This window comes from Leuciscus leuciscus (assembly GCF_965113295.1).
Source record: "Leuciscus leuciscus genome assembly, chromosome: 17".
NCBI lineage: Eukaryota > Metazoa > Chordata > Actinopteri > Cypriniformes > Leuciscidae > Leuciscus > Leuciscus leuciscus.
Genome location: NC_138741.1, coordinates 1610301 through 1635000, shown reverse-complemented (window position 1 = coordinate 1635000; position 24700 = coordinate 1610301). Strand labels below are relative to the sequence as shown.

Below are 24700 nucleotides of genomic sequence, written 5' to 3'. Positions count from 1 at the left end.
ATTAATAATAATGGGGATAAGAGATATTGATTTCAGATTAAACGGTTTTATAATCGTACCTGTTTGTATTTTATAATCCAACAGTGAACAAAACAATAGTCACAAAATGGCCGCCGCTGCGTTTGTGTGAAACCAGAGAGAGCGAGTCCACGATACTGGATGGCATAGTTAAATAACTATACAAAATATTGATTCGACTGAGTTTTAATATTTTATTAGCTCACCAAACGCAAAACTTCCACGAAGAAACGTTCCTATCGAGCGTATAGCGCTGATGACATCAGTGACTCGGATGAGCCGGTGTTTCTGTTCTCAGAGGCTGTTATCTGGGAATAATTTACAGCTGGATGTGTGATTGATCAATCAGAATCAAGTATTCCACAGAGCCGTGTAATAAAGTGTCATATAAATGCTAACAACATGTTATATCATCCTAACAACCTGTTAGAAATGAGTTACCGTGCTAAAAACATGCTAATGATGTAGAAATAGCGCTATGATGCGCGGAACGAGCTGTTATTCCTGTTGAATAAAGTGTCCAAATTTTCTGGTATTTTATGCATTATTTATTATCATAATTTCAACCCTTTGCAGTGCATTTTGTTCCTTTCGCTTGTGTTAGTTTTACAGTCGTTTGCATTATTTCATTTGATCTGAATCTCTGTCATTTTGCAGTTACTGGTTCATACAGTTTATGACTCATCAATGCATCTTTAATACATAACATTATATGACTGACTTTAATATAAGTGACATTAACAGAGATCAACTCAAACTCAACACAACATGCCAGTTTTATAAAGGTTTCTATCTTTGGTTCCCAGTCAAATAAACTAGAAAGCTTCTTTTTTTCCCAGGAAAAGTTGTCTTACACACATTTATAGCGTTTTATACAGTACAGATTATTTTCAAAGCAGCTTCACATTAATAAACAGGAAAATAACATTACAAACTGCATCAGTTATGACACAAGCTGTAGAGCGGCTCTACAGAAGACAGTAATTTCATTATTCAGATCGTCTGATAGTGTCAGTGCAGTTAAATCCATAATATTACTGAATATGAATTCCTTTGAGATCGTGCATGTGTCTGTCTCTGTGTATGGCTGATGAAAGACCTCATCAGCTCTACAACCTGCGACGCTCATGACATTCCCACAATGCTTCTGGTAGATTGATTATCTGTGCGCGTGTGCAGAATGCGTCTGTCATTCTGCGGTTCTCTCGTATAGTAATGATCTCCAGCAAGCGTCAGGTCTCCTGTGGTTCCTCTCATCCAGATGTCTTCTTACGTTCATCACGTGTGTGTGTTCTCTCTCCCGCCGTCTGTGTGTTTTGCTGATTCATGCGTGTTCGTTCCTCAGATCAGAGAGGATAACAAGCGTCAGCATCCGTGTCTTGTGGATTTCTCCAAACTACCAGAAACCGAGAGGAACTATAACTTACAGATGTCCACAGAAACACTGAAGTAAGACCAGCACACGCGTGTGTGTGTGTGTGTGTGTGTGTGTGTGTGTATGTGTATCTGTGTTTGTGTGTGTGTGTGTGTGTGTGTGTGTGTGTGTGTGTGTGTGTGTGTGTGTGATTGTGTCTGTGTCAATGTGTGAGTGTGAGTTTGTATGTGTTGGTTAGTATGCGAGTATGTATGTGTGTGAGTATGTGTTTGTGTATGAGTATGTGAGTATGTTTGTGTGTGAGTATGTGAGTATGTGAGTGTGTGAGTGTGTGAGTGTGTGAGTATGTCTGTGTGTGAGTGTATGTGTGTGAGTATGTGTTTGTGTGTATTTGAGTGAGTGTGAGTATGTCTGTGAGTGAGTATATCTGTGTGTGAGAATGTGTTTGAGTATGTATGTGTATGTGAGTATGTGACGTGTTTGTGTGTGTGTGTGTGTGTGTGTGTGTGTGTGTATGTGTGTGTTTGTATGTATTTGTCTGTGTGTGTGTGTGTGTGTGTGTGTGTGTGTGTGTGTGTGTGTGTGTGTGTGTGCATGTGTGTGCATGTGTGTGTATCCAACTTTTTATCCAAAGACTAGAAATGTCACTTCCATGAAAACACAGCATCAGAAATGATACAGAACCAGAATCCATCTTGAAGAAGTGTGAACGATGTGTGTGTATTTTAATCTCAGGAAGGGTGTGTGTAATCGCCGTGCTGCTCTCTGTGCTGGAGGCTGTACTGGGTCCTGTAATCGCTGCTCTCAGCTCTGTTTTATGTCTGTTTATGATCTGAGAGTTGGGTGTGCTTAACTTCATCATTAACCTTCATATGAGTTTTGCCAAACCTTCATTAACCTCTGATGACACACACTGTTGCACCCTGCGTTCCTCCCTCTCTGCTGATACAGCAGTCTCCAGTGCAGGACCTCACAGAACACAGGGGTTGTTAGTAGCGCTGTTTAAGTCCAACATCACTATTACTAGTGCTCAAATGAGTGCTTCATTAGGTACTCATCTGATTTGGACCTGCAAGAGACCACCTAGCAACCACATAGCAACACCCTGGCAACCACTTTTTTGACTTGGACCTGTAAGAAACCACCTAACAACCACATAGCAACACCCTGGCAACCACTTTTTTGACTTGGACCTGCAAGAGACCACCTAGCAACCACATCGCAACACCCTGGCAACCATTGTTTGACTTGGACCTGTAAGAAACCAGCTAGCAACGCCCTGGCAACCACTTTTTTGTCTTGGGACATTTAAGAAACCACCTAGCAACCATTAACTAATGCTCTTGCAACCACCTGTTTGAATTGGACCTGTCAGAAACCACCTAGCAATGCCTTGGCAACCACTTTTTTTTTACTTGGATCTGTACAAAACCACCTAGCAACCAAATAGCAATACCCTGGCAACAACTCCTTTGACTTGGACCTGTGCGAAACCACATAGCAACCATATAGCAACACCCTGACAACCACTCATTTGACTTGGATCTCCAAGAAACCTCCTAGCAACCACAAAGCAATGCCCTGGCAACCACTCGATTGACTTGGACCTCCAAGAAACCACATAGCAACCACATAGCAACCGCATAGCAACACCCTGGCAACCACTCGTTTGACTTGGACCTGTACGAAACCACATAGCAACCATATAGCAACACCCTGACAACCACTCGATTGATTTGGACCTCCAAGAAACCACATAGAAACCACGTAGCAACCACTTAGCAACGCCCTGGCAACCACTCGTTTGACTTGGACCTGTACGAAACCACATAGCAACCATATAGCAACACCCTGACAACCATTCGATTGACTTGGACCTCCAAGAAACCACATAGCAAACACGTAGCAACCACTTAGCAACGCCCTGGCAACCAGTCGTTTGGCTTGGACCTGTACGAAACCACATAGCAACACCCTGGCAACCACTTACGCTCTTGCTCTGTGATTGCAAACACCTCTCACATGTCCCCGTGCAGTTTTTATGCGGCATGTTGTGTTTTCTGTGTGTGTTTCAGGACTCTTCTGGCTTTGGGTTGTCATGTGGTCCAGGTGAAAGTCAACGCTGAAGAGGAGTTGAAAAAACTCAAACTCCCGAAGAAGTGAGTGTGAAGTGATGTATGAGACATCGCAGGCCACAGATGGTGCGCCGCCTCACCAGATGCTCGTCTCAGAACATCACATTCATTCCAGCCTATAAAGCTCTGTGCACAATGACAGTCTCTTACATGAAGCTGATTCATATCCATCATCTCAGATTATCTGCTTATATTTATAGAGAAGAGGAAACGCAGGTTTAATAACATTACTCTTTCATCTTTACAACAGCCTTATTTTACTATTATTTATATACTGATACAGTTTTGATCAATAGTTTGATCAGTTTTCATATTTTCAGTATGTTCATTTTATTTTAATGTTAATTAATTAATTAATTAATTAATTTCCAGTGCATTTTGTAATTTTACTGCTTCAACCAAGGCAGCACTTCTAGTTTTTTTTTGTGTGTGTAAGTTCTTTTAATGTAATATTTATTTTATTTCAGCTTTATTTCAATTAACAAACATGTTTTTAACAGGTTTAGTTAACAACAATAACCCTTCCTTACAACCTCAGATTTCTTGGTCTGGTGAATGAAAAGTTCAGTGATTTCCCAGCTCATATCAGTGTAAATGTTACCTAGAGAAGGCTGTGTGTGTGTGTGTGTGTGTGTGTGTTCTCTTCAGCTACATGATGTCTAACGGATATAAACCCACACCGCTGGATCTGACTGATGTCAAACTGAGCAACGCTCAGGAGCTGCTGGTGGACAAACTGGCCGAAAACGCTCACAACGTCTGGGCCAAAGACCGGATCAAACAGGGCTGGACCTATGGCATACAGCAGGTGAGAAGCCCAGTGCATTCTGGGATATCAAAGCAGCCGTTTCCCCTGTGTCCCTGTAGAACTGCCTCACAATTAAACATCACTTTCTCAAAGGCCTCTTGATGAAGACAAACGGCCAATTAATTCCTCAATTAGCTTGAAGCGTTGAGCGTCCAATCGGAACAAATCGCAGTCTCTGGTGTTTTTCCCTCAGAGCCAATGACAGCGCATCTCTCTCTCTCTCTCTCTCTCTCTCTCTCTCTCTCTCTCTCTCTCTCTCTCTCTCTCTCTCGGACCCTCTCTCTCTCTCTCTCTCTCTCTGTCTCTCTCTCTCTCTAGGATGTGAAGAGCAAGCGTAACCCTCGTCTGGTGCCGTATGCTTTACTCGACGAGCGCACGAAGAAGTCGAACCGCGACAGCCTCCGGGAAGCCATTCGCACGCTGATCGGATACGGATACAACGTGGAGCCGCCGGACCAGGACGGGGGTGAGGAACAAGCGAACACCACTGCACTCCTTCCTAAATCACTCATCATAAGCCACTGTTTCACAAAAATCTGTAACTTTTTTTATTACGCCTCAGTTAATTAGAAATAATAAACCATTATTTCCCAAAAATTTGGAACTTTTCATTACGTTGAATGCTGCTTATCTTCTAACAACTTTGTTCTCAATATTTTATTTTTATTTGTATATTTTAGTTTTTTACATTTATTATTATTATTTTTATTATTATTATTATTACTTTTACATTTCTATGTCTTTCTGTTTATGTATTCATTTCTGTATTAATTTTTATTCTTTACATTTTCTTTGTGTATTTATTAGTTTTTTTTTTTACATTTCTTTGTGTAATTTATTTTTGTTTGTTTACATTTATTTATTTTACTTTTCTTTATGCCTTTTTTACATTTCTTTGTATATTTATTTATTGTAGTTTTTTACATTTCTGTTTATTCATTTATTTTTATTTATTTTTTTACATTTTCTTTGTGTATTTATTTTTAACTTTTTTTGTTATTTATTTGTTTATTTTATGTTTATTCATTAATTTATAAAAAAAAATTACATTCCTTTGTTTGTTTGTTTGTTTATGTATTATTCTTTGTATGTTTTTGTATTTAGTTATTTAGTTATTTTTGGCAGCTTTGGCATTCCATACTAACAAGCTAAAAGATAATTTTTCTTTAATGGTTTAATTACCAGAACTTACAGTCACAAGCTCTGAAAAAGATAAATCTGATATGATATGTGGACACATGGTGTTTCTCTGACAGCAGGACACTAGCTAGCACTGTTTACTGCAGATATGCAAATGAAAAAACATGGTAGGGAATATTTATAATTAGTAATTTTTTCCAATTCAATGGGCTATAAGTTCATCTCACATCGGTTTACTCAGAAGAACAGTAAAAGAGAACAAACACTTTGGGTGTTGATGTTACAGTAACAATTCAATTCACGTTTATTTGTATAGCGCTTTTCACAACACACATCGTTTCAAAGCAGCTTTACAGAAAGTGCATGAGTCCATATTACAGTTTACAGTGTTCTGTTATCAGAGGAGACTGTCTAAGTTTTGCATTTCAGAAATGTACATATACAAAATCACAGTTAGCTAAAAATGTATTAATTTAAACAATGTAATAATTTAAGGCAGAAACAATGAGCTCATTGAAGTAATGAATACTTGTTTGTTAGGGTTATAACAGATGATAATGGTATTTTTGTACTGGTGTACGGGTCTCTCACGGTCATTCTCTCGGCAGGGCACGTGGTGGAGAGGTTGAGCATCGATAAGATCCGCTTCTTCCGTGTGGAGCGAACGTACGCGGTGAAGACGGGGAAGTGGTACTTCGAGTTCGAGGTGGTGACGGGCGGAGACATGCGTGTGGGCTGGGCTCGACCCGGCTGCAAACCCGACCTGGAGCTGGGAACCGATGACCAGGCCTATGTGTTCGATGGCCATCGGGTGAGTGAGGAAACGCTGGAGCCGTTCAGACCCGTGCAGAACCGGATCAGTGGAGACGTTTTGATCTCTCACAGGATCAAGTCTCCTTCATTTATACAGCGCTTTAACAATATAGATGTTTCACAGCAGCTTTACAGTGATAATAGGAGATTACAGTAACAGAGATTGTTTAGGCTTTACAGCAGATCTAGAATAAAGTTATTCTCTAGATAAAGTTAGTTTTGATTGATTCACTTCTGTTGTAAAGATCATTAGTTATTAACTTAGGGGCCGCTAACACGACACCGTTCTCACAGAAACCCTTAATGTGTTCCGGCTGTTCATCCGCACAACAACAACAGGGTCATCGGACTAATCACTAATGTTCATTGTGACGGAAGTGAATCAATCAAAACTAACTTTATCTGGACAATAACGTTATTCTAGATCTGCTGTAAAGCCTAAACACTCTCTGTTAGTGTAATCTCCTGTTATCACTGTAAAGCTGCTGTGAAACGGTCTATATTGTTAAAGCGCTGTATAAATGAAGGAGACTTGACTTGACTAACGGTTTCTGATCTCTGATCTCTCACAGGGTCATCGGACTAACGGTGTAAGAGCCATCATGCTCGATCTATAATGTGTTGTAGTTCCACTGTTGGACACTGGGGGCAGTGTGGGTTTAATGGGTATATCAGTCACCAGAGAGAAGTGAAGACAGGTGTAACTAATGAGGGAAGCAAACTATTTCTGACCGTGTCAGGATCGTATGTGGACATGCAAACTTGTGGATTACAATGTGTTTTGGCATCGGAACTGAGACATATAAAGGGATGAATGCAGTGCTGGACTGGAAGCGTCTTCCAGAAATAATCCTACAACACCTCTAAGTGACAGGAAGGTCATTGTCGCTACAACCGGTTTCTGATCTCTGATCTCTCACAGGGTCATCGGCTCCACATGGGCAGTCGTCTCTTCGGCCGCTGCTGGCACTCGGGGGACGTCGTGGGTTGTATGATCAACATGGAGGACAAATCCATGATCTTCACCCTGAACGGAGAAATCCTGATCACCAACAAGGGCTCTGAGCTGTGTTTCGCCGACTTTGACACTGAGGACGGTTAGAGAGAACATTATCTCCAGCCGCTTTTCCACTGTCGGGTCAGTGCGGGGCGGGCGGGGCCAATAGCCTCGAGCCTGGAGCACCGAGCCCAAAACCACACTGCGTCTCCACCGTCGGGCCGTAGCGCTTCACTGAAACACGCCTCTCTGGAACAGCGTCACACAAACCCATCATTTCACCAACAAATGCAAGTTTTATCAGAAAACTAGTCAGAAAGAAATCACTGGAAACTAGCGAGATTGCAAAACAAACATGATAAAAGCAGCAGTTCGTCGACATTTTTGTTGTTCACGTAAACATTTAAAACCCAAGCGTCGATGTTTTACTCTAATAAGTGATACATTGACCATGATAAATTAACTTATGTCAAGACTGTACATTAGTCACACAGAAATAAAGTGGTATTTACCGTTATTTCACAAAAGAAAGAGGTCAGACGTACTTATTCAGGTGTGTCTGTTTACATGTTTATCACATTTAGAAAGAACGATCATTTCTACAGATTTTCCACCTGAAATACGACCTGAGGAGCTTCAGCACTCTCTCCCAATACAGTTATATTTCCAGTCAGAGAAACAGAGGAAGCTCCTGAAAAACCGGAGTTGCTTTATTTTATGACGTATGCGGAGCTAAATATGATATCAGCATAGGCGTAATTTGCGGGTGGGACGGGTGGGACATGTCCCCACCACTTTTAAAAACATTTCGCGGCACGAATGTACCAATTCTACAAATAAATTAAACATCTCCAGTTAACTTGCAGAGCATTAATTTCGTTCGTTTTTTAAATAAGAGACGATCTAGCGCTGAAATGTGTTTTTTAAATCAAGTGACCAAAGTGCTCGTTGCCGCTGCGATCAGTGGCGCGGATACAGTGTTTTCTCGTGTGGCTCGCGCACACGCCGCACTGTCTTCACTCGGACATGCGCTTCAATCCGTTGCGGATACTCTCTATTCGTTCTGGTGAAATCACAAAATATAATGCACACAATCGTGTCCCTGCTTGATATACAACCACTGATGAACATAATCGGTTTTGATGAGAAAAAAAAAACTATACGAGAAAAAAACACAACTATTTGAGTATGGATTAGAACCCACAATCTCTGACATGGTAGGCGAAAGTTCCACCACTCGACTATTAAGATACACATTGTTCAAAGCGGTGGAACTATGTATTTATTCACACGAAAATTCTCGGCACTGACAACATCTCATTATCCTATATACATTACATTATACTTCATCTCATTAAACGACAAATTAAACCCCATGTAGCCTACAGTTTAAATCGATTGCTGGACGTCGTAATGTTATTGTACATATATCTTATTTAGCATTTTATTAGCAACCTCCACCCCACCTGTCCCACCCACTTTTTAAAACAAAGTTACGCCACTGGATATCAGACATTCCGGTATAAAGAACCTGGTCGTTGGCCCCGAGGAAGCCCAGAGGAAGCCCCGACGAGGCCCGATCAAGCCCTGCAAATGACAGTGGAAACGCGGCTTCTGATTTGATTTTTAATGCCTTAAAGGAATAGTTCACTTTAAAATCAAAGTTAGCCCATGATTTACTCACCCAAAAGCCATCCTAGGTGTGTATGACTTTCTTCTTTCAGACGAATACAATCAGAGTTATATTAATAAACATCCTGACGCTTCCGAGCTTTATAATGGCAGTGGTATGCAACCATTAGATTGAAGCTCAAAAAAGTGCATCCATCCATTATAAACGAACTCCACACTGCTCTGGGGGGTTAATAAAGACCTTCTGAAGCAAAGCCACGAGTTTGTGTAAGAAAAATAGTAATATATAACATGTCACAAGGTAAAATTCTAGCTTCCGGCCAAACGAACAAACGCAGTCTAAACGCCTGAAGCGCAACTTACGCAACTCATGACGTCAGAAGTAGCGTAATGTGAGTGTGTGTGTGTGTAGTGCGTCATGCGTAGCGTAAATATCAGCAGTTCGTCGCATTACTCGCATAAGTTGCGCTTAGACTTAAGTCGAATCTGTATGTCCGTTTGGCCGGAAGCTAGTTATTTTACTTTATAAAGTTTTAAATATGGATATTTTTCTTACACAAACGCATGGCTTCGCTTCAGAACGCCTTTATCAACTCCCCAGAGCAGTGTGGAGCACTTTTATCATGGATAGATGCACTTTTATCATGGATAGATGCACTTTTATGATGGATAGATGCACTTTTATGATGGATAGATGCACTTTTATGATGGACAGATGCACTTTTATCATGGATAGATGCACTTTTATGATGGATAGATGCACTTTTATGATGGATAGATGCACTTTTATTATGAATAGATGCACTTTTATCATGAATAGATGCACTTTTATGATGGATAGATGCACTTTTATGATGGATAGATGCACTTTTATCATGAATAGATGCACTTTTATGATGATAGATGCACTTATTATGATAGCTGCACTTTTATGATGGACAGATGCACTTTTATGATGGATAGATGCACTTTTATGATGATAGATGCACTTTTATCATGGATAGATGCACTTTTATCATGAATAGATGCACTTATCATGAATAGATGCACTTTTATGATGGACAGATGCACTTTTATGATGGATAGATACACTTTTATGATGGATAGATGCACTTTTATCATGAATAGATGCACTTTTATGATGATAGATGCACTTATTATGATAGCTGCACTTTTATGATGGACAGATGCACTTTTATGATGGATAGATGCACTTTTATGATGATAGATGCACTTTTATCATGGATAGATGCACTTTTATCATGAATAGATGCACTTATCATGAATAGATGCACTTTTATGATGGACAGATGCACTTTTATGATGGATAGATGCACTTTTATGATGGATAGATGCACTTTTATCATGAATAGATGCACTTTTATGATGGACAGATACACTTTTATGATGGATAGATGCACTTTTATGATGGATAGATGCACTTTTATGATGGATAGATGCAATTTTATCATGGATAGTTTAACTTTTATCATGGATAGATGCACTATTTTGAGCTTCAATCTGATGGTTGCATTGGTTGAAATTCACTGCCATTATAAAGCTCGGAAGCGTCAGGGTGTTTATTAATATAACTCTGATTGTATTTGTCTGAAAGAAGAAAGTCATACACACCTAGGATGGCTTGAGGATGAGTAAACCATGAGCTAATTTTCATTTTAAAGTGAACTACTCCTTTAAAGACCCCTGAACGCAAAACTGTCTACTTCTCTTCTCTTGTAGGTTTCATCCCGGTCTGTAGTTTAGGTCTTTCTCAGGTGGGTCGCATGAATCTTGGGAAGGACGCCAGCACGTTTAAGTACTACACCATGTGTGGCCTGCAGGAGGGCTTCGAACCGTTCGCCGTCAACATGAACCGTGAGGTCACCATGTGGTTCAGCAAACGCCTGCCCACCTTCTTCAATGTGCCGAAGGACCATCATCACATCGCGGTGAGGACGAGTTTCATTCTGCTGATCGATTATTGATCGGTGACTCTTGGATCCCACTGGTTGAACGCTATAAATGGACCTTTAGCTCATCCTTCCCTCGGGTCATTTTTACCCGAAACTCTTCATTTTATTTTATTGAGAGAGTACACAAAAAAAATTGAATGGATTCGAGGAGTTTTGTGGTTGGAATTTAAATAAGTAACAAATCCTTCCCTCACGGGTCAATTTGACCCCTTTAGGAATGAATGGAATGCTTCAGTTCACATAGAAAAACATAAAAATGCTCAAAATTCAAACTAAAAATGCTAAAACTTTACCAAAAAATGATTTTATAATGTCTACATGTGTATCTGAATGCACACTGAAGAGAAATGACTTTAGGACCCAGAGGAACAGCTCATTTACATTTACATTTACATTTAGTCATTTAGCAGACGCTTTTATCCAAAGCGACTTACAAATTAGGACTAATTTAAGCGAGTCACCATAAAGAGGCAAAAAACAACAACAACACAAGAAGTGCTCAAAATACGAAGTTCAGGTATTATTCACAGTAGAATAAGCCTGATAAGTGATGTTTCAAAGGGAATTTTTTTTTTTTTTTTATGTTTTGTTTTTTCTATGAGGTTAAGTGCTCACGGAAGAGATGGGTTTTTAGCTGTCTTTTGAATGTTGTCAGGGATTCTGCATTCCGGATGAGGGTGGGGAGAGCGTTCCACCAGCATGGAACTGTGAATGAGAATGTTCTGGAAAGTGATTCATTTACTCCATATAGATATATAAGGCCATCTAGAGTCATCAAATATCATCTTATATTATTATTTTTCCACAAGAGGTCAAAGACACACAATGTAAGATATTTAGAGCTGAATTAAAAGGGTTATGCATGAAATTGTGAGTTATTTTGAATTAAAGTTGAAAGAAAGTGAGGAATGTGCTTAAATTACTATTTATTTATTATTCATTGATCAAATCTAGTAATTTAAAGGTAAATCAAATAAAAATAACAAAAAAATTGCTGAAAAAATGTGAAAAAACATTATTAAAATGAAATAAAATAAGCTTTCTGGACAAAAAATAAGAAAAAGTATTATTTTAGGGCTTCGGGTCATTTTGACTAGCGAGGGAAAGATTTATTACAAAGTGCGAGGGAAGGATGAAGGTTAAATCGAAACTTGAACTGATTTTGTTCCTGAAATATTCCTCTAGGATCTCACAGGGTCATTTGTGTTGATTCAGATAGAAATGTTCCAGAACATTTTCTTTCTATGCTGGTTTTGCATGAATCTCGTCATGTTTGAACATATCTTTTTTCGTTGGCTTTTAATACATTGTAATGTCTTGTTTTGTTCTTCTCTGTTTCCTTTTATCTGTTATCTTATGGTCTTTTCATTTGGTCCTGTACAGCACTTTGGTCAGCCTTGTTGCTGTCATTAATCAAATGAGACCCTGGACCACAAAACCAGTCACATGGGTCAATTTTATGAAATTGAGATTTATACATCACATAAAAGCTGAATAAATAATCTGTCCAGTGATGTATGGTTTGTTAGGATATGACAATATTTGGCCGAGACACAAATATTGCAAATCTGGAATCTGAGGCAAAAAAATCGAAACATTGAGAAAATCTCCTTTAAAGTTGTTCATTTATGATCACGATTGTGCAGCATTCACTCACACACACACATGTGTTATATATTTACGGTAGGAAATTTACTAAATATCTTCATGGAACATGATCTTTACTTAATATCCTCATGATTTTTGACATAAAAGAAAAATCGATATTTGACCCTTACAATGTATTGTTGGCTATTGCCACAAATAAACCCGTGCGACTCGAGACTGGTGACGTGATCCAGGGTCACATGACATCGAGACTCTTTGTTTTCATATGCAGGGTTTCTAAAGGTCAGTTTAGCTTTTTGAGGAATAAACTGAACGTGATCCAGGGTCATAATGTGCTTTTCTAAACTGAACTGAAACTGATGTTTGCAGGTCACCAGAATTGACGGGACCGTCGACAGCCCGCCCTGCCTGAAGGTCAGCCATAAGATGTTTGGGAGTCAGAACGTCAGCGCTGAGATGGTGTTCTGCAGACTGAGCATGCCTGTGGAGTTTCACTCCAGCTTCAGGAGCACATCTCACGTCAGTGTGAACGGCCTGTACGAGGAGGAACCGCTCAAGGTCAAACACAGGTCAGAGATAGGGATGTGACGGTGAGGATATTCTCCCACCGGTTAATCGAAGTGTGACACCGGTGTCACCGGCGGGGGCTTTTAAATCACTCATTTTAAAGCAAAACTAAAATGCGCATGTCCCACCGGGTGTTCATAACGGTGTGGAGCAGAGCGAGCCTTTTCAGTTAATTCCTATGGATAGGGATTATCCTAGGAATTATCCATTTGCTCTGTTCTGCTCGGCCTTATTCCCGTAATACTTTTGTCTTTTATGAGTTTTATAAAGAACTCTGTCTCGTCTTCTGTCCAAACACACCGCGACAATCGACGTGCTTCTATTGGGCGTATTTTCAATTCAAACGTAATGGAAACGAGGCTACTCTGTGCTTCTGAAGCTTGTCAATGTGAACTTAGAACAGGTTAACACCTCTTAACTGTCATTGGTCTGTGGTGATGATGTAATAGGTGGGTGTGGCTCTGAGGCTCCGCCTTCTTTGAGGTGTAAATCTTCTCCGGTTCATTTCTTCTGTTCACTCTGTCGAGGTCAGACACCAGTAAAAACATGAACACTTTTTGTGCGCAAACCTCCCCCAGATCAACGACTTTATTCAACAATCTCTTCTCTTCCACACCATTCTCCTATGCTGTTGACGAAGTGTAAACAGTCGAGGTGCTCATGTGATCAGCGTCGGCCAATAGTGAGGCTGCATTCTGGCGTAGAACCTGGGAGCGCTGTACTGTGATTACTACGCGAATAGCATAGGAGACCTGACACAGAAATTGATGAATAAAGTCGTTATTTTGGTGTGTTTTTTGCGAACAAAATGCATTGTCGTCGCTTCATATCATTTAAGGTTGACCCGATGGGGTCACATGGACTATTTTAACGATGTCTTTACTACCTTTCTGGGCCTTAAAAGGGGCAATGACGTAGCAGTCTATCAGGGTCAGAAAGCTTCATCAAAAATATCTTCATTTGTGTTCCGAAGATGAACGAAGGTCTTACAGGTTTGGAACGACATCAGGGTGAGTAAATGATGAAAGAAATGTAATTTTTGGGTGAACTTTCCCTTTAAACATGAAAAACAGTGTCAGTGTCACTTCAGTTTCTGCTATGAAGTGTCTCTCCAGTGTGTTCATGTTTTTACTGGCGTCTGACCTCGACAGACTGAACAGGAGATGTGAACCGGAGAATATTTACATCAGGAAGAAGGCGGAGCCTCAGAGCCACACCCACTTATTGCATCATCACCATGGACCAATGAGAGTTCTAAGGTGTTCTAAGCAAGTCCCGAAACGAACTTCATGTTGGCCATATTTTGTTTGTTCTCTGAGGCCTTTTCTCTCAGTTTCAGTGATTCTAAACAGAAATGAATCCTCTTGCTGTCTATAATGATCTCTATCAGAGCTTCAGATAGTAAGTGTGTTTGTCCTGTGAACGTTTCGGAAGGTATCCGGTGAAGTCCATGAAACACTCGGATGAAGGCAGAAGAACGGACTATAGCAGCATAACCTCAGTGAGTTCAGCGCTGCACTTCTCCTATCCTATGATTTATGGTTGATACAAGAATAAAAAGCTCTTGATGTTTTGTTTAGGTTCTTGTATTTGGGTTTTTCATTTGTCATCACCAAGAAAAACAACGATAATAACTATAACAATGATAAATGTAACGATAAATATAGTGATAATGATAAATATAAAGTGTCTATAACTATAACAAAGCTTTAATAACTATAGTAATAACTCTAACAATGATAAATGTAACAATATATATAGCGATAACGATAATTATAAAAATGTGTAGAACTGCAACGATAACTATAATAAATAACTATAGCGATAAATATAACAATGATAAATGTAATGATACATATTGCGATGACGAGAACTATAAAAATGTCTATAACTATAACAAAGCTATAACTATAGCGATAACTTTAACAAAGCTATAATAACTAGACCAATAACTAAATATGATAAGTGTAATGATAAATATAACAATAACAATAACTAACTATATCAAAATAACTATATTAACAATATAACAATAACTATACTAACTATGATAAATATAATGATAATTTTATAATAACTGAGGATCGTAACGATAACTGTAATAACTTTAACGATAACTGTAACAAGTGTAATAACTATAATAAAAACTGTCATGATAAATAAAATGAACTGTAACTAACTATAATTATCAACCAGTGAACATAATTGCAGAAGCAGAAGGATTTTGATTGGCTGTCAGTGTTTTATTGATCATATCCTCCTCTGAAAGTGATTCCAGTGATCTTGTTATTGTTACAGTAGTGGTGTGACCTGATATTCTCAGAGTTACAGCTCATGTTAACTCGTATGGCTTCGTCTCTCCTCTGAATGAGGTTTGAGAGTGTGAGTAACGTGTGTGTCGGTCTCCTGCAGTACTATCACTCGGTCCGGATATTCGCGGGTCAAGACCCGTCCTGTGTGTGGGTCGGATGGGTCACTCCTGACTACCATTACTATAGCAACAACTTCAACCTCAGCAAGATCCGCACGGTGACCGTCACCCTCGGCGACGAGCGAGGTCGTGTGCATGAGAGGTGAGCGCTCGTTCTCATACGGTCAAACCAAACACTATTCACACACCAGATATCATCTTTGAGTGTGTGCAGGACACTATAGTTCATTTATGTAAGTGAGGAGAGCAAAATAAAGTTAACAGTGACATATTATACCCAAATATTCTTCATACAGTGACTACAAGTGACATTAATAAAAAATTGGGAGCAGAAATGATTGGGACACTTTGAGCTGATCATGTTTTGCTGAAGTGTTTTGTCTTTAATTGCTAATGCTCTTTTTACACACAGACTGAACAAAATGAAGCATTGCTTGGTGATTGGTTGAGCTAAACTGGTATTATCTAATTGTGTAGTTAAATTTAACAGCTGACAGATATTCAACATAATTCATGTGTGAGACAGTCTAACAGAAGGACGGACAAAACCAGTCAAATATCAATGAGTTCTGCTCATATTTTATTACCATTTTCTAAACTATAGTGAATAAACTGTGATAATGTGAGAAATGTTGAAGGTGTGTGAATAAATTTTGGTTTGACTATGTCGCCACGGGTCATGTGATGATGTGCTGATGTCACTGTGTCATGTGACAGCGTGAGGAGGAGTAACTGTTACATGGTTTGGTGTGGAGACGTCACGAGTGCCGCCCACTCGTCCAGCAGGAGTAATGTGGATTTGGAGATCGGGTGCCTCATTGATTTGGCCACGGGTCTGTTAGCGTTCACAGTCAACGGCAAAGAGCTTGCGACCTCGTACCAGGTACCGTCAGCTCAAGCAGCGTCAGACTCCTGACTACACACAGATTACAGGGTAAATAAAGGTGTAAAATGAACATCTGTTGTGCAGGTGGAGCCCAGCGCAAAACTGTTTCCTGCGGTGTTTGTGCGGCCAACAAGCTCAAGTCTGTTCCAGTTTGAACTGGCCAAAATCAAGGTGCGTGGATCCTCATATTCCCATAACTTCATACCAGCATGTTAGTCATTATGAGAGAAATGAACGGGATCTGCTCTCGAACGTTCTGCTCAAATGACGTGGTAATTATAATTATTACAGTGACTATAACAGTAATTATTACAGTGACATTAACAGTAACTGTAACAAACTATAATGGTAACAGTAATGTTAGCTATAGCAAAATTATAATAATAACTGTAATGTGAGTTTGTGTGACTTGTCTCCTCCAGAACGCAATGCCGATCTCATCCGCCATTTTTAAGAGCGAACACAAGAACCCGGTTCCTCAGTGTCCGCCGCGACTGGACGTCCAGACGATAAACTCAGTCCTGTGGAGCCGAATGCCCAACATCTTCCTGAAGGTGGAGACGACTCGAGTCAGCGAGAGGCACGGGTGGATGGTGCAGTGTGTGGAACCCCTGCAGATGCTGGCCGTACACATCCCAGAGGAGAACCGGTACACACACACACACACACACACACACACACACTCGAGTCAGCGAGAGGCACGGGTGGATGGTGCAGTGTGTGGAACCCCTGCAGATGCTGGCCGTACACATCCCAGAGGAGAACCGGTACACACACACACACACACACACACACACACACACTCGAGTCAGCGAGAGGCACGGGTGGATGGTGCAGTGTGTGGAACCCCTACAGATGCTGGCTGTACACATCCCAGAGGAGAACTGGTACACACACTCACACTCTCACTCTCTCACTCATGTGTTGCAGGTGTGTGGACATCATGGAGCTCTCAGAGCAGGAGGATCTGCGTATGTTCCACTATCACACACTCCAGCTGTACTGCGCTCTGTGTGCTCACGGGAACACACGTGTGTCTCACGCGCTCTGCAGCCACCTCGACCAATCACAGCTGCTCTACACCATCGACAGCCAATACCTGTCGGGCGTGCTGCGCGAGGGCTTCTACAACGTCCTCATTAGCGTTCACCTGGAGACGGCCCGAGCCGCGCGCCTGATGATGAGCCGCGAGTTCATCGTCCCCGTCACGCCCGAGACGCGCGGGATTCGACTGTTTCCCGACGCCTCCAAACGCCACCAGCCGCCGGGCGTCGGGCGCAGCGCCTCCCTCAAACCCCGGCTCAACTTAACCCCACCCTGCTTCATCACCGCACGCCGCGAGCAGCACCTGCACAGCCCTGAGATCCCGCTCGACGTGCTCAAGGTACACACCCCTGTCAGATAGCTAACAGTGACAGTAATCATAACAGTAACTATAACAGTAACTATAACAGTGACAGTAATCATAACAGTAACTATAACAGTAATCATAACAGTAACTATAACAGTAACTATGACAATAACAGTAACTATAACTAGCCTGGCTAACGTCAGACCTCTTTCTCATTGAGACGTGGTCTGGGAACCACATGTTCATTTTCTCGTATTTGAGGCGTGGTTTACGAATGCCCAGAGCCGTTTATTGGACGCTACGAATGTCTATCAAATGCGCCTGTACGTAGCTCATAGCCAATCGTTTCAATCATACCAGATGACGTATGTAGAGCAGCAGAAATACGACGAGGAAGAAGACGAAATAAACTTGCGTTCTAAACTACTTAGAACACTATCTAAGGCTGCATTGAAAGGTGACTTCGCGTCTGATGCCATGTTGGATCCATAGATATAAACAAACTGCTTCGGTGTGTCGCATAGACGTCGTCATCGTCTTGCTGCTCCCTCCCCGTTCTGTGATTGGATCCCTTTTTGAGGGGAAAATCTGGTCCATGGTGTCCAGGCTGCCTAGCAGCGTGAATAAAATTGTGCTGTGCACAAGGCAGCATGGGGAAACCCAGGCTAAACTATAACAGTAACTATGACAATAACAGTAACTATAACAGTAACAGTAACTATAACAGTAACTGACAGTAACAGTAACTATGACAATGACAGTAACTATAACAGTAACTATAACTAACTATAACAGTAACTGTAATTATAACAGTAATCATAACAGAAATGAGCGATTACATTTGTAATCGTAGTGATTATTTGATCACGTTCGACGTGCTGAAGCTGTAAAAACGGGCGGGTTTACCATTAAAACATAAAAACCACACAATACAAACAAAACACAAAAATAAAACTGCAAGAAGACACTAATTAAAGGAACACTCCACTGTTTTTTGAAATAGGGCTTATTCACCTTCTTTCCCACATTTAGATAGGTGGGCAAATGCATTTTTGTCTCAGTGCATGCATTGTTTTAGTTTGACAGGGTCGGCGTGAGCTTAGCTTAGCATAATGAATGGAATCCTTTGTTGCCAGCTAGCATGTCCTGAATAAAAGTGATAAAAAAAATAAAAAAACCCTAACTAATTACTTCTTGTGGCCTGCGTATTCACAACAAGTACAAATAGCGATGCAGATTAACACTAGGCGATTTCCTAGGCAGATATTGACTTATATATTAAGGACTATATTAGGGGGAAGCACAGGCGAAGCACTGCTACTTGGGCGTGATATCTCTGCGCCCAAGTAGCAGTGCTTCGCCTGTGCTTCCCCCTAATATAGTCCCAAGTCAAAATCTGCATAGGAAATCGCCTAGTGTTAATCTGCATCGCTATTTGTACTTGTTGCAAGTACAATACGCAGGCCACAAGAAGTAATTAGGTAGGGGTTTTTTTTTTTTTATATCACTTTTACTCAGGACATGCTAGCTGGCAACAAAGGATTCCATTCATTATGCTAAGCTAAGCTAGCGCCAACCCTGTCAAACTAAAACAATGCATGCACTGAGACAAAAATGCATTTGCCCACCTATCTAAATGTAGGAAAGAAGGTGAATAAGCCCTATTTCAAAAAACGGTGGAGTGTTCCTTTAAAACGAAATTTTCTGTACAGAACTTTGGTCCACTTCGGATGTTTTAAAGTGCTTTCTAAATAAAGTGTGCTGTGTTGTTCAGGAGAAGGCGATCCTCATGCTGACGGAGGCGGTTCAGGGTGGAGGAGATCACATCCGGGATCCGGTGGGCGGGAGTGTGGAGTATCAGTTCGTTCCCATCCTTCGTCTCATCGGCACACTCCTCACCATGGGTGTCCTGAGCAGCCGAGACGTGCACAAGATCCTGATGCTCATCGAGCCCGACGTGTTCGGGGAACGCCAGGAGGACGGGATGAAGGAGGGATTAACCGGAGCCGAGGAGAAGGCGGTCGAGGCCGGAGAAGAAGAGGCTCGAGACGGGAAAACACTCGTGAAGGGACTGTTGGAGAAGAAGCTTCCCGAGTCCGTCAAACGACAGGTGAGACCATCAGACTTTAAACCAAACCTTATTCAGACTCCTTCAACATTTCTCACATTATCAGTTTATTCACTATAGTTTAGAAAATGGTAATAAAATATGAGCAGAACTCATTGATATTTGACTGGTTTTGTCCGTCCTTCTGTTAGACTGTCTCACACATGAATTATGTTGAATATCTGTCAGCTGTTAAATTTAACTACACAATTAGATAATACCAGTTTAGCTCAACCAATCACCAAGCAATGCTTCATTGTGTTCAGTCTGTGTGTAAAAAGAGCATTAGCAATTAAAGACAAAACACTTCAGCAAAACATGATCAGCTCAAAGTGTCCCAATCAGTTTTGCTCCCAAATTTGTATAAATTTAACTGACTGTCCACTGTATACCCAAGAGTTTTTGGGTATAATATGTCACAGTTTACTTTATTTTGCTCTCCTCACTTACATAAATGAACTATAGTGTCCTGATCACACACTAGTAAAAAAATATAAAATATTATATCTGGTGTCTGAATAATTTTTGGTTTGAGACAATTAATAAACAAAATCAATGATGCAAACTTCATCAGATATGACTCAACTCAACTTTTATTTATAAAACACTTTCAAAACCATTAGAATGGATCAAAGTCCATAAATAGTAAAATACATAGAAACATAAAATAACATCAAAACATGACACCAAGAAAATCATACAACCAATCACTCACAGTTCTCAGACCTAATCGAACGCCAAAAGCTTGATATGAGACTCAAACTCTTACATTTATTTCTACAGCGCTTTATACAGTACAGATCGATTCACAGTAATAAACAGAATCAATCATGCAGACTTCATCAGATATGAGACACAAACTCTACAGAAGACACAGGGCCCTATTTTAACGGTCTGAAACGCAAGTGTCAAGCGCAAAGCGCAAGTAACTTTGTGGGCGGGTCTCAGGCGCTGTTGCTATTATACCGGCGGGATAAATGAATCTTGCGCCCGACGCAAATCTAAAAGGGGTTGGTCTGAAGTAGCTTCATTATTCATAGGTGTGGTTTGGGCGTAACGTGAAATAAACCAATCAGAGCGACATCTCACATTCCCATTAAGAGCAGGCGCGCTTGTTCCATGGCGGATTGCTATTATAACGGCGGATTTGCCAGACGCACGCCAGGAGCGGTTCACAGCCGAGGAGACCGACGTTCTCGTCAGGGCCGTAAAACACAGAGAAGTGACATTGGGGATGGAGAAACACACCCAAATTAGCTTCGGTTAAACAGGCGTATGATAATTTGGGTAAATGTGTAAGCTAGATGTATGCTTTTATAATAAATTGTCTATCTATCTATCTATCTATCTATCTATCTATCTATCTATCTATCTATCTATCTATCTATCTATCTATCTATCTATCTATCTATCTATCTATCTATCTATCTATCGTAATAATGTATGATTTGCAAAAATGAAAACTGCTGCTTCTGTGTAGATGAGAGAAGCAAAGTGTGTGTGTGTTGTGCACACGCTACATTGATTATGGCCAAGCATGCGCCCTTAAAATAGCATATGAATAACATGCGCAACGCACCACTGACTTTAAACAATTTTTTCCTGGTCAGTGGCGGAATTGTTTTCTAAACCTGCAAAATAGCATGAAGGAACGTTTGCGCCGGAACACACCTCCTCTTTGCACTGAACCGCCCCCGGGAGCGCAAGTGTATTTCTTAGTTTACCGACGTGCTTCTGTGGAGGGAAAAGTCCGCTTTGCGCGGGTGCAAAATAGGAATGATACATGCGTCGGTGTACAAAGTCAATTGCGCTGGGTGCAAGATAGGGCCCATGGAGTCATTATTCAGATCAATTTAGATCAGTGTTGATTCAGTTCAGTTCAGTAACATGAACTGTTGATGTTGCAAAGTTCTTCAGTTATGAAATGAAGTATTTATTATGACTTGTTTTAATACTCTAACACATCCATAAGAAAAATTCTAATTTAAATTTTTTTTTTTTTTAATTCATACATGTAAACAATTTATATTTTTAGTTTTGCTATATATCATTTTTTTAATTCACTTTTTATGCTACCGTTCAAAAGTTTGGAGGTAGAAAAAAGAAATAAATTAATACTTTATTTATCAAGGATGCATTAAACTGATCAAAAGTGACAGTAAAGATGTTTATAATGTTTCAAAAGATTCTATTTCAAATAAATGCTGTTCTTTAGAACTTTATATTCTTCAAAGAATCCTGAAAAATAAAATGAATGATGGTTTCCGTAAAAATATTAAGCTGCACACCTGTTTTCAACATTAATAATAATCATAAATGTTTGTTGATCATCAAATCATCATATTAGAATGATTTGTGGAGGATCATGTGACACTGAAGACTGGAGTAATGATGCTGAAAATTCAGCTTTGATCACAGGAATAAATTACACTTTACTATATATTCACATAGAAAAATAATATGTCACAGTTTTAAATGTATTTTTGATAACTTTGTATTTTTAAATGCTTACCAACCCCAAACTTTAAAAACAGTGTATATTTGTATAACAGTGATTCTTTGAAGAATAGAAAGTTCAAAAGAACAGCATTTATTTGAAATAGAATCTTTTGAAACATTATAAATGTCTTTACTGTCACTTTTGATCAATTTAATGCATCCTTGATAAATAGTATTAATTTTTTTCTTTTTTCTTTAATCATGTTGCAGATACTTTATCCAAATCGACATACAAACGAGGATAATTGAAAGCATTTTGATCATAAAATCCACATAATTTGCCGTGGCAAGTTTACAGTATGAGGTTTGAGTAGTGGTGTATATAGTAAAAGCGTATATATATAAAAGCGTCTGCTGGATGTTAATGTGAATGACTGTTCTCTTGTGTGATTGTGTGTGTGCAGATGTGTGAGCTGCTCCACTACTACTGTACTGTTCTCTTGTGTGTGTGTGCAGATGTGTGAGCTGCTCCACTACTTCTGTGACTGTGAGCTGAGGCATCGCATCGAAGCCATCGTGTCTTTCTCCGACAGCTTCGTTTCAAAGCTGCAGTTCAACCAGAAGTTCCGCTATAATGAGCTGATGCTAGCGCTCAACATGTCCGCCGCCGTCACCGCTAAGAAGACCAAAGAGTTTCGCTCTCCGCCTCAGGAACAGGTGCTCACACACTTCAATTCACGTTTATTTGTACATCGAGTAACATTACAGTTTAGAGTGTTCTGTTATCAGAGGAGACTGTATAAGTTATGTATTTCAGAAATGTACATATACAAATCACAGTTAGCTAAAAAAGTATTAATTTAAACAATGTAATAATTTAAGGCAGAAACAATGAGCTCATTGAAGTAATGAATACTTGTTTGTTAACAAATGATTGTGACATTTAGAAAATATAGCATTGGTGGATGTTGATTCAGAGTTGTCGTCATCTGAAGATCTGAAGTCTTCATCATAGACTGGATCCACACTGGAGCTCAAACTCTCTAGTCACTCAGGATTGGCATCCCGAGATAAAACAGAGATAATAATAACTAGCGTAGCTGCTAGCGCTGCGCGATTAATTGCAATTTACATGTAATCGCACTTAAATCGAGTTGGCTTATCACAATTATGAAATCTCAGATGCTGTGATTATTAGTAATGTGCAGCTTGTCAGTGACGTACGGCTCAGTAAACGCGGCTCACTCTGAAAGCTCTGAGTTTGAGTCGCTTATAACGTGCATTTGAGAAAGCAACACACAACAAACATCTTTCCAAACATGAGACGCATTTATGAACCTGTAGTCCAACAACAGACAACATTTAATAACATGCATTTACTCCAAGGACAGCTGAGCTCCTCCTGTGAGAGATGATGAGCTTCTGACACAGAATAAGGCAGTCGTGTGTTTATTACTCGTGTTTAATCAAAGCGTTTCAGTCTTCTGTTTATTCAGATACAGCAACAGGTGTGTGTTATCGTACTTCTGCGGGGCATATGTGGTGTGTGTGTGTGTGTGTGAGACACCCTCTGGTGTTCAGATGGATATGTGTGTGTGTGTGTGTGTGTGTGTGTGTGTGTGTGTGTGTGTGTGTGTGTGTGTGTGTGTGTGTGTGTGTGTGTGTGTGTGTGTGTGTGTGTGTGTGTGTGTGTGTGTGTGTGTGTGTGTGTGTGTGTGTGTGTGTGTGTGTGTGTGTGTGTGTGTGACGCCCTCTGGTGTTCAGATGGATATGTTGTGTGTGTGTGTGTGTGTGAGACGCCCTCTGGTGTTCAGATGGATATGTTGTGTGTGTGTGTGAGACGCCCTCTGGTGTTCAGATGGAGCATTTACCCCCGATCAGCCGTACTTCACTGACAAGCTGCGCATAAAATAATCTCAGCCTGTGCCAGATTGCGCGCGGTCTCATTGAGATTGGAGAATTAAGAATAATTCTGTGCATTTGATCTGAAAACAGAGTCACTCTATTAACCGTTCAGGTCTTCGCTGCAGTTTCAGGATGATCGGGTCCGTTTAGTCTTCAGCGGGATCACGTTACACGGTTTCTTTCAGATTAACATGCTGTTGAACTTCAACATGGGTGAAGACTGTCCCTGTCCCGAGGACATCCAGGAGGAGCTGTACGACTTCCACGGAGAACTGCGGCTGCACTGCGGTGAGTCACTCAGAACTGTCATCTTATTATACTAATATAATCATATCGCATAGTTGTGCTAGGAGTCAATTTCTTTATTTCATAACGCAGTGAAACAACAAAATCCCAAATTTGTGCAGCATCATGATGTCAAACAAAGAAATCATGAACACATGCAAAAAAGAGAGAAAACCAATTAAATATTAATAACTGATTATGTTTGCTTTTTTTTCCCAGCTTTTTGTTTC

General features: G+C 40.3%; 1 protein-coding gene across 1 annotated transcript in view; it reads left to right on the top strand.

Moving 5' to 3' along the window:
* Positions 1–24700, top strand: part of LOC309478893 (ryanodine receptor 3) — a 191636-nt gene that overhangs the window by 55997 nt on the left and 110939 nt on the right. Inside the window, 17 exon segments of the mRNA XM_082142677.1 lie at positions 1364–1467; positions 3469–3552; positions 4177–4336; positions 4655–4802; positions 6085–6287; positions 7212–7386; positions 10659–10867; positions 12869–13068; positions 14501–14567; positions 15479–15639; positions 16215–16380; positions 16468–16554; positions 16806–17032; positions 17314–17767; positions 19509–19844; positions 22797–22997; positions 24371–24473. Of these exon segments, the coding sequence (XP_081998803.1) occupies positions 1364–1467; positions 3469–3552; positions 4177–4336; positions 4655–4802; positions 6085–6287; positions 7212–7386; positions 10659–10867; positions 12869–13068; positions 14501–14567; positions 15479–15639; positions 16215–16380; positions 16468–16554; positions 16806–17032; positions 17314–17767; positions 19509–19844; positions 22797–22997; positions 24371–24473 (3085 nt within the window).